Genomic DNA, 14824 nt, shown 5'->3' with positions numbered 1-14824 from the left:
AACACTTCAGAACAAAAAACATTTTGGAAAAGAGTTACAGCTGGAAAGACAGCGTTTCATAAAGCAGTGAAGGGACTTGGATCCCTTCTGTGGATCTTTAGGGGATATTTTGGCATCGAAGTTCTGTAAAAACTGGCAGCCTGGCAATCTGATATGGCCTTCAGTGGTTCCCATTGAAGAGATAAAGAACCTGCTGCCCCTCAGCACCATCCTTTCCTCTCTGAGGATGACTGAGAGCGCAAAGATGCCCATGTGGGCAAGAGAAGAGTCGTGGATCTTCCAACAACTTCAAAAATGACTATTCCAAGTATTATCACTACTACAGCTTTTTACTTCAAGTTCTCCTTCCTCATCCCTTCCCAGCAACATGGCAATAACCATGGAGAGGAAAAGACTGGGCAAGATCACCTTTCCAGCACAAGGGATTTGTACTTTTTGGATACATCCGCGGCATGACTAATCACTACAGCTATTAATAAATCCTGCTTAACTCTGTCATGTTCCCTCTTACATAGCTGTGTGACACTGCTCTCTGCTATCAGCTGGCTTAGCTCCCTGACCACATTACTTGCACAGCTTCAGATTATTTGAATTTGGGTTTCAAATCTTCAACTTTTTAACCACTTAGCAATTCTAAGCATGCAGTTCAGTCACTGCTTGGGAAAACAGAAAACAACAATCCATTCACTTTATTCCTTTAACTTTTAACATAAACCATGAACTGAATTTCAGTGTTTCTCAAACATTCAGCAATGTTATAATAAGTTGAAGCTAAGTCTTTCAAACAAGAAACAAAGGCTATCAAGCAAACAATGTGGCTGACAGAGATCCACAAACATATGAGGACACCATAGGAATTATTACACTAAATACTTGCTGCTGTAGCACTTCAACGTTACCAACCAGAGAGCAATATGCTGAAGGCTACACTGAGAAAATAAAGACTTATAACTGTCAAAACCCACTTAGAAATTAAGGCCAGACCAAGCATGCAGCCAGATTCCTTTGGTTGGGCTCTTTAAAGGACACCACATCTTTGTACAGGATACAATCACAAGGAATTATGAAAACTAACTTTAGAACAAACACTTGATGTAACTCCAGCTCTCTGCATTGTTTACAGGACACTAGGTGATGGAACAAATTATGTAGTAAAACTGGTTTTCTTACTAAGTTGACCACCTCCTTCTTTAATTTATTTAAACAGTTGCAACTATTTCAGGTATACACTAGAAATTAAAGTACCAGGTCTGACAAAATCATCATGAACAACTGCAGCTTCAGACTACTTTTCTGGAAAACAAACAACCAATCAAACCAGTGCAGTATTGGTGCAAATGAAAAACAGCTACTCTTAACAGTCCTAAAGCAAAAACTTTATAAAAGTACCTGAAAAGTCATTTAGATCAAATCTACACAGAATTTCTTTGACTACATTTAAAATACTGAAATATATTCACAAGTCAAATTACATTTAAAACATGTTTCAAATTCAGTCATCATTCTTTCCTGCCTAAACTTCCACTATAGTTTCTCTTACAATAAGCGATAGGAGAAATACTTCTATAAGAAAAGACTTTCAGAGCAAGGCAAATCATTGCAGACTTGAAAACATCAGTGGGGAAGCTCCAAAGTCAACATACTCTGAAAAAGACTCAGAAACTTTGCTCTTTCACTCAGCCATGGGCAAAATCCCAGCTTCACACATTCACTTGACACTGAAGAAAAGAAGTAAATGCAACTGCCCCCCAAACCAGCATGAAGTGCAAACTGCTGCCTGCCCTCAGGAACAGGCTCTGTATTTGACTGTGGTGTGTTCAATATAGATGCTGATAATGGAGCTTGGCAGTAGCTGGAAAAAAACAATCCCACAAGATCTTTCTGTCTCTGCTTTCAAAACACTCCCCAAATCCCCACATTAGCTCTTGAAATACGTAAGACAGCTAAAACCTGGAAGCTCTTGCAGTGTGCCTGTGACCATCTTCACCAGTGGGTGAGGAGGGGTGATGTGCAGCAACCCCTTGTTTGTGTGCAGTGCCTAACCTTCCAGATTTGTCAGGAAATGAAATTCCTGCCTCAGCTCGACTGCAGCCACTGCCATGTGTACAGAAACAGGGGCTGGATTTTCCTGGTGCTAACAGGCTCTGGTGGAACCTGTCATGTCGAGTGTCGTGGTGCAGGAATATCTGAATAGCTTTGCAGAGCACTAAACCCCATTGAGGGAGCTGGGACTGACACAGGCTAATGAGGAATGCTGTACCCTGCTCTCTGAAGAGCCTTTACGTGCCTCTGGACCACACTCCCCGCTCTGGGAGCACGACACAAAGACATTTGATCCGACTCTGCCTGCAGCTGACTCAGGTACACGAGGCTCATTAGCTTCAGCTTCAGGCCCTGTGAGCCAGGCTGAATTGTTTTCAGGTCTGGGCTGACCTCAAAGCCAACACAGCCAAGGTCACCTGGTGTGATGCTCCAGTAGAAAAAAATACGAGTCTGGCTGAACTGGCCCTCCATGAGACAGTGGTGGGTGTGTATAAGAACAGGGTCAATGCCCAACCCCACTCCCTACTTAAACTGACCATGAGTAATGCATGGTCATTTCACAAAATCCTAAATCTTCTAGAGAGAATCTTAAATTCAATTTGACTAAACCAGAATTCTAGGGAAGGGCAATAAAGTTCTGATATGTAGGAACACCCCCCATTGCTTCTCCTGAGGGAATTTCCAAGGTTATGGAGAAGATCTTGTACATTTGCTGTTATGCACACAGAACTAGCTTTGGATTTTTGCCCAGGTCCCCTTGAAAACAAGAGCTTAGTACTAAAATATTTTTAAAATCCTGACCTTAAGTATCATATACAAAGTCAGGAAGGGGAGCATATGGCAAGCCTGAACACTGACACGTGTGGTGCACATCGGAGGGAGGCAGGCAGGCAATCTGCTGGTCAAGCCAAACAACAGAATGCCAGTGCCCTTAGTCATTTTATTGGCAAGCAGCTCATTGCCTTTAGTTATGCTACAACTTGAGGAAAATTGTTCCCTGCACTTGTATTTTATTAAATATTGACACATATTTATATGCCAGTTTGAATGATATATGTTGATTTATGACTGTGAATGATACACATTTTTAAAATGTTTATGAGTTGAGTCTTGCCAACTCTCCCAGGTGTGAGTCAAATTAAATACATCCATGTATGTGGAGAGTCACTCTTACTGGCCACACACATAATTTTAAGCTTATATTTACGACCTTTGCCAAGACGAAGATCTAAAAAGATCAATTTAACTTGCTCAAGTGTCCTATGTATAGCTGAAAAATAGAGAGAAACTAAGATTAGTCAGTAATTGAACAGGATTCTGCATATTCAAAATTAAGAATCCGAAGAAATTTCCTGCCTGGTTTTTTCTCAGAAACCTGAAAATAAATTATTTAAAGAAGTATAGTTTTCTTCAATTCAGTTTATTCTCCTATCTTTATTTTAAGTTGTATGATAGATTCTGATTATAAACACAGCTTTTGCTAGGTGCCTTTCATAAAAACCAAAGCTGAAAATTGTGAATTTAAGTATACCCTTCTTGGGTTCACATAAACTTTTTATTTTTAAAAAAAGGTAATGACTGTTGAGACAGCAAGTTTGCTCTAAATGCCTATCTTCAATCTTCACAAAATTCCTGGCTCAGGAATATCACATCTCCTCAGATGAGGAGATGAGGAATCTGAGTATACAAAACTGAGTAAATCAGAGTGAACAATCTGAGTTTCAAAAGGAGCCACTCTTTGCAGCTGTATTTAAAGTTCACAGAGTTCCCATTATAATAATAATAAAAAAAAAATCTTCGAACCCTCAAACAAACAAACAAACAAAAAAACCCAAACCAAAGGAAATGACAAAGAAGTTCTAATCCCATGTTTCCCCATCACTAAGAAGTCTTTGCCTCCAATACTGGACTCTTACAGATAGTTTTTATTATTATTTCATCTTTGCCTCCACTAAACCCATTTTAGCAGCAGGGATTTTTTTTACCATGATTATTTTTGCTGCCAAAATTTTCTGGCAGAAAAATCACAGAGACAGAGGGTAATGCTGTTTTAAGGCTTGTAACAGCTGCTGTGTTGAAAGCTATTTTTATTTTAATAAAGAAGTACACTGTACACTTAGGCACGTTATGCTTTTAAGAAAATTCTGTTAGATTCAAATAGCTTGAAGTGCAGAAGGGAGGCCCTTGGAAAATCTGGCAGGTAGACAAGGAATTCTGCACGATATACTTTTTTTGTACGAGCATCACAAAGATTATTTAGAACCTGCTTCTGCTTTGCAACGTATGCACAGTTCAGCCTAAATTTCAGCCAGCAGGAGAAGAATGAGAATGAACACGGGCAAAAGATGGAATGACTAAGCCCAGGACAGCTGTGCCCTACACAAAGAATAACCTTTCTCTTTATGTACAGAGCTGTGCATAATTTGTGTGAAATGCATAGGAGTACTTACAGCCTGGAGGAACCGGAAAGACAGCAGGGCACTGTCAGCTCCCCCCCAGGAGTGTCTGTCTTCATAATCTCCCTCCTCCAGCAAGTACTGATGGCCTTTGTAGCGTTCCTTGTCATAGGCAACCCACCTATGGCACAACAAGGGAAAGAGAAGTCAGTAAGAGCAAAACAACTGCACACACCGTTTTCCAGAACAAATGAAAGGGGAAGAGAACATCCCAGGAACGCTAAAATGAGTATCACAAACTCAGCTGATGAACAAAGCAATGCTTGTTTGAAACCACGAACCAGCAACCCATGAAGTGTTCTTTGTGGATCAAAATCCCCCCATGTGATTCTCTATCCAACAACAGTTTATTCATGTGACACTTCTCCATGTGCCTCCTCTCAGTCAGCCATATTCCCAACCCCAATATTTGGTACTACAGAGACTAATAAGCAACCAGTTGCCAAAACATTCCAAGCCACCAATTGTCAATGATAAAAGAAACAAGCAGTAGATATCTTCAGTGGATTAATAAACAATGAGTTTCTACCCTTGCTGGAGCTGATGGCAAAATTAACAGATTTCGACAGAACAGAATTTTGCCTGCTTATACTGTTTCCTGCTCGAATCCAAAACCACAGACATATAAATAGACAAGCAAATTGAATATATAAAGTATACTGCATATGGAATATCTTTTAGCACTAAATGAACAAAACTTTTTAAAGTATTTTTAAGAAATAGATAAGGCTCAATTAAAAGAAGGTATTTCCATACCAACTTCGAAATCTCTAATGGAGCTTAATTTGAAAAAGTGCTTCCCCCTCCTTCTTTCTTGTAAGCATTTTTTTTTTCATCAAAGCTCCCTTGTAAGTATTAGGGCTGCTGTACAAATTCTGTTGGCACTGAATCTTGGCAGGCAGGGATAGCTTTACTTTTAGTACCATTTGGTTTACATTAATTCAGCTGTTTAGGTTACCGCAGTACTAAAAATAAAAGCTGCCACAACAGACAGAACAATGATTTTTAATAACTTGAGGCTTCCCAGATAGTGAATACACAATGCATTTATGAAGAGATTACTTGAGGAGTAACAATTAAGTTTGTTTTTAATTTAGTGCTCATAAGATTCTGACAACAGCCTGAAAGGATGTATGTTATTCAATCTTTATGGTGAAATAATAACATGGAAATCCCCTAAGGAACAAACCCAAAATTTTCTAAAAACTGTGTTATTACCAAGGTCTTTGGCAGAAGGTCTTGGAAGAGGCTGGAAGAACAACATGAGGGGTTGGCAGCTCTCTAGAATAGCTGGTGCTGAGTCTGCCTTGTGAGAGCCCACCTGAGGACTGTGTTACACAGCCCTGTGTTATATGACACAGAGAGGGGCAGGGCTACAACAAATCAATCCAATGCCTCAATAAAGGAAATTAATAGTAGATTCTTAATTCCAGACAACATGCAACAGGTGACAGAGGAAAACCATTAAGACAATAAAACAGTTTATACGTTTCAGAGGTATTAAAATGCCAAACTGAAGAACTAACCACACCTATCCAAGGTCATTTCAGCAAATTAAGTAGAGATTATCAGAAGTATAAAGCAATATGAATAAAGCTCTGTGTGAATGCTCTCATTAAGGAACAAAGTGGCCTAGTTTATTGACATCCAAATGGTAAACACTGACTCCACACCTCTCACACATTTAGCTTTATCTTCCAACATTCCCTCAGAAAGATAAGCCATATGTAGAGGTAGTTGCACCCAAGAGTGATGCTTGACAAGAGACATATACTCCTTTTTTTTCAAAATGTTTTACCTGTGAAAAATTCCCATCACCACTTAGTTAGCACTTCTAAGCAATTAGTTATGCTTTCCTCCTTTAAAATAAATAATTATAGAAATGAAATATACTTACACTCCACCAATTACACGTATTGATCCAATTTCCCAGAACTCCTCTTCGCCAGCAAACAGTGCTGGGACAGAAGTGACATTTTCTGAAAACTCTTTGGACCATCCTCCAAAGTGGGTTTTCTCATATATTATTATCTAGAAAACATGAAGTTGAACAATGACCTAAGTATGCCCTGAATAGTAATTTGAAGTTTGTGTTTATGTACTGCTACAGTATGTGGAAGACCCATTTTCCCCCCTCCATCACTACAAAGAAAATTCAGGATTGTATTCCTTAGCCCTTCTGATTCCTGGGTGCTCTGAAAGCTGGAGGCCCTATTTGGGTTTACATGGGCTTGTCAGGCTATTTGCAGACATTTCCAGACAGTAAGATACTTATTTACACAACTCTATACACATAAATGTACTCTGCAGCTACACGACTATGATTTATATCCTGTAATCCTGTGCCTGGGCAATGAATATTAGCCTGCAGTGAATCCTACCTGGTCACAGGTAGACAGATGGAGCTTAACCCTTCAAAAGTAAACGAGTGGTCTTTGCCTGTACTTTGCTAAAGTTATTTGAATGACCCCCTTCAGGTTCCTCATCTGCCCAATCACACAGATCAGCTATTAACAGTATTAATATTTGTTGCAGTATTTTAAAAAACTCCTAAGTTGTGCATGTATTTGTATAATTAAAAGTTACCTAAGGCATTAGCATTTTTGTGGAGAACTAGAAAAAGGAGGGAAAAGGAACAATAACTCTGGATTAGCTTTCTGCTCCTCAGATCACAGCAGGATCATGGTCTCACTCACAACTCTTGTACTGGGATAAGGCATAGGAAGGAATTCCTGCACCCTTCCTCCCTTTCTCCTTCTTTATTTTTAAACTTGGTATGTTAAATGGGAAAATCTCTCCTCATCCCTTAACCATTACAGTAACTAATGTGTCAAGTCAAAAAAACTGGTTTTATTTTGTAAAAGCTTTAAAATTCTTCTATAGCAAATTGACATTCTGCTAATGTGAAAAATGAACTACTACTGCTTTTACAACTCATGAAACACTGACTTTGACAGCATTAGTGAATTCTTCTTCAGCAGCCAACACTGAATACTTAATCAAATGTCATATACCCAAGAAAAAGAAAACAGCTTAAATAAAGGCTTTATATTTCAAATGTGCTAGTACTTTATTCTCAGTGTCCTCAGTGCTTACCTTGACATTCATTGGCATTTGTACCTTCAGTCCACCCTAAAAAAAGATGGGGAGGAAAACAGGTATTTATATTAAAATTGAAGTTACACTTTGACACATATTTTACAGTACTACCAGAGCATGAAGTCTATGTAATTATATTCACCATTTTCAGTGCTGGCCATATAAAACGCTAATTTAAATACTTTGATATTTCAAAAGGGCAGAGACACTATAAACCTGACCTACAAACAAATCAGTGCATTGATAAGTCTGTAAGGCTGAAAGCAATTAAAAAATATTCCTTCATTGTCTATTAGCAATATAAGGGAAATAATTTACCATGTGTTTTTAAACTAATTTATATTGTCCAATTTTTAAAATTAGCTTTTAAAGCTTTGTTGTATGACTTTCTTAAGCACAGACTGTAGAGCTCCTAGAAATTATAAAGACCAGAAGAGAGAGAAAGCTGACATATTCATGGTCAAAGAGCAAATACAACAAATTTGCTCTTTTCATCTTCTCTGGAAATTTCAGTGAATGATGTTCTGTGAGGGAATAAGACACCTCACTTGAGGGACTACAGAGACCATTATTAGGTCTTATTTCTTTATGGCTTTTAAACTCTCTCTCTGTAGGCTTGCTATGTATACAGAAGAATTATGTGTTATACCCCTTCACATTCTTTCATATGTAGATCTACGTGTTGTCTATTAACACAAAAATTAGCTGCACCCCCCAAGATTTTTGTGCAGTCTGTGGTCAGAAGAATATTACACTCCTTTCTGGTCTTCCATTCCCAGAAAAGAGGAACATTAGAACCCAAGTTATATTTGGGTCAAAACCATTGGGGAAGCAACAGTAAGAAAAAGAAGGCACACAGTTATCAGGAATTTGTGAAGTCCTCACCATTTTTAAGGGACGCAGGGATTTTACATCTGCTGACGGAATTTCGGACGGTGAATCGCATTCTTCCAAAACCATCATCTCTCCCTTGTAATTAAAGTCTGAGTAAGCAAGCCATCTATAACAGTCAGGATAAATGACTCATTAATCTCATTAATTAGATGACAAAGATTTTACTAAAATTATTTTCCTTTTTGTACTCATAAGAGCTAGATACTGTTTTAGATAGTGGCAGCACATCAAAACAAAGCTGTAGTTGAATACACTGGCAACATCACTGCTAAGAAAATCTCAGATAGTTTCTCTCAGTCCAAGCTAAATATAAATGAAAGAGAAGAAAATTACCAATTTGTTCACTCACTTCAAAAAGCCATTTTGGTATATTATGAGTATACAAAAAAAAGTCAGCACTGAGGATGAGAATTGAATTTTCACCTTATGAACTAAAAGGCTTCTAACATCAATACCACTTCATTTTTTTCACTGGAATTAATTAAATTATGATGATTTACATCACTTCTTTGTAAAGCTATTGTAATTTTGACACGAAGATTAAAAATGCTGAGACTCCTTCAGACTGTTTTACATGGAAAAGAAAGCTGAATGTAGAAGTTTGACACAGGCTTAGGAGACCAAATAAGGAATGGAGCAAGAGGCATTGAGCCACATGAGAGTGATTTTCTTAAAGCTACACAGATCATAAGCAGTTAAAAGTTATACTAAGTCTGCTCAGAACTAAAACAAGACTGTTTTTAATTCCTTCACCACCTCAAGCCTCACAGACATATTGTAAGATTGTGGGAAGGACGACTTGGCTCATGTGGAAAGGCAAACTCAAAACTTTTAATAGAACTAATGTCATTCTGCAATGATTTATGAGAAGAGACACAGAACTCCCAAACTTCAGGAACTGTGAAGTGTTGGCCACTTACCCAGGAAAGAGCCTATTCTGCTCAATACAGGAAGTGCTGGGCTACCAAGGGGCCTGTTTCATATTGCATCACCTCTCTCCAGAATGTCAGGATATGGCTGCAGCTTGAGAAATGCTTGGGTGATGTAATAGTCATTTTCTGGTATTCAGCCACAGTGTTATAACAGGGTGGGTGACTAGGGAGACAGTATCTATTCTCCAATGAACCAAAAGCTGAGTTGCTTCTATTTATAAAGCTACTCAAAAACTGAATTACAGACAACTTCTGCCAGCAACTAGGAAAAATGCCTTCAAAAATTTGGTTCCACTACTAGGAGCCCATAGAGCACAGTGCTGAAGTGCAGAGCTGGGAATATCTGCTGTATGTTAACTGATTTGTAGCAAAAACCCCCTAAATATTGTTCAGACTTCTGACTGACTTTCATCCCATGATGTTACTCCTCTACCTGCTGGCAAAACGCCCTTAGAAAGGCTCAGTACTCACACTCCTGACTTGATCCTTACGTAAGGGTGTTTCTCAACATCCAGCTCTTCTAAATTGGGAATTGCACCCTGTATGCAGATAGGAAGTCCCTCTGTAATTCCAGCTGCCAGGCAGAACTCCACCTCTGGAACAGCACAATCCTGTGGAAACAAATCAAAGGGTAAGGCTGTGTGGATATCCACAGTCTGTCCCTGAAGAACTGGGAATGCTTCCTTATTTTCTTCCCTCTGTCTTCTCACCCTTCTAACATAACTCCAGCCTTCATATGATGGAAGGGTTTTAGTTTTTTTAAAAATGGAGACTGGAATTTTTAGAAAAGCTATGGGAAGTAAATTTCCATCTCCCAGTAACTTTTGAAGAACTACGCATTTATTCCTGTCAGGCTACTTTCAAAAAGGTCAGTTTAAATACTCTCCAAGTAAAGGATCTGACAGTATTATAATACTGACTTTTTAAAAAAAAAAAAAAAAGACAGTGCTTCCATAACACACATATAAGATACACATGATGCACACATAACTAAAACTTTCTAGAAATGTCTACTACATTCCCACCTCTCTCCCTCTATGACAATTAAGTTCTGTAATGAATCCAACCATGGTATAAAGCCAAATGAGTTCAATTTTCTGACATGCTAAATAAATCTACAGCATTTTAGACAAAGAAAGGAAAAGATCACTGTTAAAAACCATCAATTTTAACAGACACTTTAAGAATTTTCCTGTTACACAAAGCAACAACCTCTATTACCATACTGAAGGTTTACTACTGAGAGATCCCACACTGGAGAATAACTTGTTGAATACATGATCTTCTCTAGAATTTGCAGGGGTTTTATTGAGCCATCCTCATTTAGTAATATTTATATAAAATGTATTGCCAATACTTTCTTCCCCAGCACTCAAATACATAACGAATCAACAAGGAACTTGTAAAACACAAAAGCCTGCAGAGAAACTCAGCACCAGGGCACAAAAGCTCTTAAAGCTCTTTTTTCACACAGGTTTTGAGTGGGATGTTCATGGAGTAACATCCCACTGCCTCTTTATTAGTGTTTTTCAGCAGTTCTTTAACTGTCAGCAATAAGTGTGGCAATTATAATTGATGCACTTCAGGATGTTATTTCACTTTCCTCATGAGACCTGAAGGAACACAGTATACTATTTTGGCAACTCTCCCTCATGCACAATCAACATTTCCTCTGTATTGTACCCTGCAAACAATGCATGCTATTTGTTTTTAGAGCAAAAACTGCAATACCAGAATTTTTCTTTTCAGATGAGCAAAACCAGAAAAACTAGGAAAAAAGACTTTCAATGCTACTTTATGGCAAAGTGCTAAGGAACTCAATTCTAAGTGTAATGCAAGGCAAGTTTAAAAAAAGTAAAAATAATCTCCCCACAGTTTTCACATGTATATGCATCTTACTAAATCCCTTTTGAGAAATAGCTGAAGTTTGTGGGGTTTTTCCTAATAATATCTGATATGTGATAAGGCTGAAATCTGTGAATCCAACAATAAAGCTTGATACAGAAAATCAGAAGCTGCATCTATAAGAATTCCCCAAGGAACACTCTTAATGGTTTCAGATAAATTCTGAAACAAAGTACCTACAAGACGAGACAAGTAGCAAAATAAAGTATCTGCCTGCAGGCTCAGACAGAATATGAGATGGAGGATGTTCAATTTTAATTCAGTAGGAAGCTTTTGTTTTTGTTTTTCATTTAAGACTGGAAAAAGCCAGTCTGTATTCTCTTTTCAAGTCTGCTCTCCTGACTCTGAAGCTCCTGAAGCTCCAGCTCAAGAGATGACAAATGTAGCAGGGTAGGTAAAGCACAAGCACTCATAATTACATCTCTCCTATTTATCACCATCTCTCTCCAGCCAGATTTTGACAGTCATAAAAACCCCTCTATTCGCTGTGATGGTATTTTTGTGTGTACTAGATTAAGTCCAGAAGCTTCTTTCATGAAGTGTATACTGAGTTTTTCACACAGTAAACTGAGGTTTTCATCAAAACCAATTCAAATATCTATTTTTAAAGGTAGTAACATGTTTGAGCAAGAAGCACATCATATGTTCTAAGTACATTTTTTAAAGTCGCAAATACGTGTTTTGCCCTAAATAATGAGTTCAATTCCCCTATATTAATGCACAGACTGCAGAAAATGGTAACATCTATTATTAGTGTGTGGGATGAACACTATGTATTTGCACATGTATGCTCAAATACTATGCCATTAGTTTATACAATTCAAGCATGCAAACCTTAGCTGGGTAAATATTTGCCTTAGCATGTTCATATTTGCCTGAGCACATTTAATAGGCATCATTACTTTCAGAGGCTTCTTTAACGTTCCTAATAAAGCCACCATCTTCAGAAACAAAATGAAAACCACACAAATATGACAGCATTCAGATTGAAAACTAGATCCTTCAGTCCAAAGCCCTTTCATCTGCAAGGCGTCAAGATTTTGGAATGAGATACCCACATGCAAAACTATTATCATGCAAAACTACCACCACAATGTTTCGGGCCAGATTCAAATCTGGAAAGTTTTCCCCTGCTATACCTGCCCCCCATATAGCCTTGCCACCCCCATCACAAGCAGCCAAAACTCACTATCCCACTGACACATTGGGCAAAAACACAGTAAAAAGCACAGCAACCAGATTAGGTAGCTGTGCTCATTTCCAATGATAACACACAACCCGCAAATGCTTAGGTAGCTCACAGCCTGCAGGCATCCCACTCTGCCTTCCTTTATTCTGTGGTATTCTCCTCCTACCTTCACATAATCATCCTGGAGTGCCTGTGCGTCCCTCATGGTCCCTAAGGAGCTGAGGTATTTACAAAAGTAGAGGGAATACCCACATTAGCTCACAGAGGACACTTCCAAAAGACCAACATGGCCCTTAGCAGAAAGGTGAAGGCTTCTTCTGAACAGGGTTAAGAGCACCCTTAAGACCTCAGCAGGAAAAGTTACTCTTTGGTGGCGTCTCTGACATTTTTCTGGTCTGACCAAGAGCTCTGCCAGCAGTGACAGTCTTGGCTGGATCCAGGGTTCCAGCCCTACCAGCACCATCAGGCCCAAATAAATTCAGCACTGTGAGCTGCTCTCCTTGGACCTCCAAGCTGTGGTGACTAAAGTGATCAAAATAGCCTGTTTAACTGGTGTAGTTTTTTATGCCAACAACAGGACGAAGAATGACCAAAGTCTGGCTCCTTAAGCAAAAACACCACAACAAGGAGGAGAGATGGGTCTATTGAAAACCAGGCTTACTTAGTTTTGATATTCACATGATTGCTTTTTAATACAGTCTAGACACGCATCTTACTTTTGACACATGGTTTGTCCTCAGGACACATCAGCTTCTGCAGATTTCTTTTTTGTTAAATATTACTCTCTGTTGGTCCTCCAGGCTTTTTTACCCATTCATAATTCTTGCTCCCAGTGCTCCAGCTTTGTATCACTCTTGCTACCACCCATCACCACCAAACCAAACTACAGGATTCAACACAGCTGGTAGTAAAATAGAATAATACTAAGGGAATTAATGATTACTGTCCTGTAAATACCAACTAGAAAGTGAGACAAGCTGAAGCTACTGGGTGTTTTCCTACGGCATCTGACTAAAGTAGTTCCTGCTTAAATTATTAACTTCTTTTCACCTAGCAAACCACACGAACGAAAGAAAGACACACTCTACATATAATACTGTGAACAAACCCATTACAAAGAGCTTTGCTTAAGGAGAATCCATAAGGAATCCAGTTATTCCCTGCCTAACCATCTTGCAGACAGTGATTATAAACTGCTGTTTCAGATCTCCTGTCATCTTGCAAAACATCGGTTGACAAGATTATTCCAGAATGGTAAGGTCAAGAACATTTCTTAGCTCGTTTTTGGGAAAATAACATTTAGTTATCCTCTCTGGGCTTCCAGAAACAGATGGAAAAAGCCCTCCAATTGCATTTGCAGTGGGCCAGAGAACTGACTTTGCTAAACAGACTGTGCTGCAGGAGCTGCATTGAACCTGTGTGTCCAGGCAGACTTTGCTGGCCTAGGCTCATGCTGACTTCCTTGGTGGAACTCAGTCTCCACATTACTTCAGATGGGTCTTCATTTTACTGATTGCACAATCTGTTTCTTTGGAACCTCCTCCCCACAAGTTCCTTGAAATTAAATACACACGGACACACCTAATGCTTATCCACAGTTACTAACCACAAAGCTAACAGAATCTTTGCTTTTTTGTGGAGGCTTGAAGCCAAATCAAGGGCACAAAGCCACTGACAGACTGTTTTTCAGCCAATCTGCTAGCAAAAAAAAAATTAAAAATAATATTAAATGTACCTCCTACAGCTTCTTTAGTAAAAGTCTGTTTTTCTCTTCTTGGCAAGCCATTTTCTTCTCAAATATTTAGCCATTGTTCACATCTGATAACTCAAGGCATCTGAGCAGCCATTAAAGAAGCACCATAAAAAGCCACTTGCGATTTAGGAGACAAGCCAGAAAACCTGCACACAGAGCCAGTGTGGCCAAACTAGTCAGGAGAAAATGCACTGAGCCACCCAGCCTGTGACAAAGAGAATGACAGTAAAACATGTGACCCTGCAGATCACACACACACACACACACACACACACACACACACACACACACACGAGCCGCCTGAAAAAGAAACAGCCACTTGTCAAATAAAAGCAATGCCTATATTTAAAAAAAAAAATAAAAATAAGGTAGCATTTTGGTAAACTACCTTCTGAAAGTACTTCCACAACCTAAAAAAGAGGGATGCTTTCACAAATCAAGGTTTAGAAGACAAAACCTGACTTAGTGAGCTCCACACACCTCTAGCTCCATGGATTAGCAGCAAAAGCCCTCCTAACCAACCATACCTGCTAGAGCTTTAAGTTACACAAGA

General features: G+C 38.8%; 1 protein-coding gene across 1 annotated transcript in view; it reads right to left on the bottom strand.

The window, feature by feature from the left end:
* Window positions 1-14824, bottom strand: part of LOC113988884 (very large A-kinase anchor protein) — an 85015-nt gene that overhangs the window by 21364 nt on the left and 48827 nt on the right. The window contains exons 9-13 of the mRNA XM_027722873.2: window positions 9896-10035; window positions 8484-8598; window positions 7596-7631; window positions 6397-6530; window positions 4494-4620 (exon numbers count right to left, since the gene is read on the bottom strand). Of these exons, the coding sequence (XP_027578674.2) occupies window positions 4494-4620; window positions 6397-6530; window positions 7596-7631; window positions 8484-8598; window positions 9896-10035 (552 nt within the window). The remainder of the gene's footprint in view (window positions 1-4493; window positions 4621-6396; window positions 6531-7595; window positions 7632-8483; window positions 8599-9895; window positions 10036-14824) is intronic.

This window comes from Pipra filicauda, unplaced genomic scaffold (genome assembly GCF_003945595.2).
Source record: "Pipra filicauda isolate LSUMZ 115617 unplaced genomic scaffold, ASM394559v2 scaffold310_size866816_pilon, whole genome shotgun sequence".
NCBI lineage: Eukaryota > Metazoa > Chordata > Aves > Passeriformes > Pipridae > Pipra > Pipra filicauda.
The sequence above is the reverse complement of the archived record's forward strand: the minus strand, read 5'-3'. Positions and strand labels throughout refer to the sequence as shown.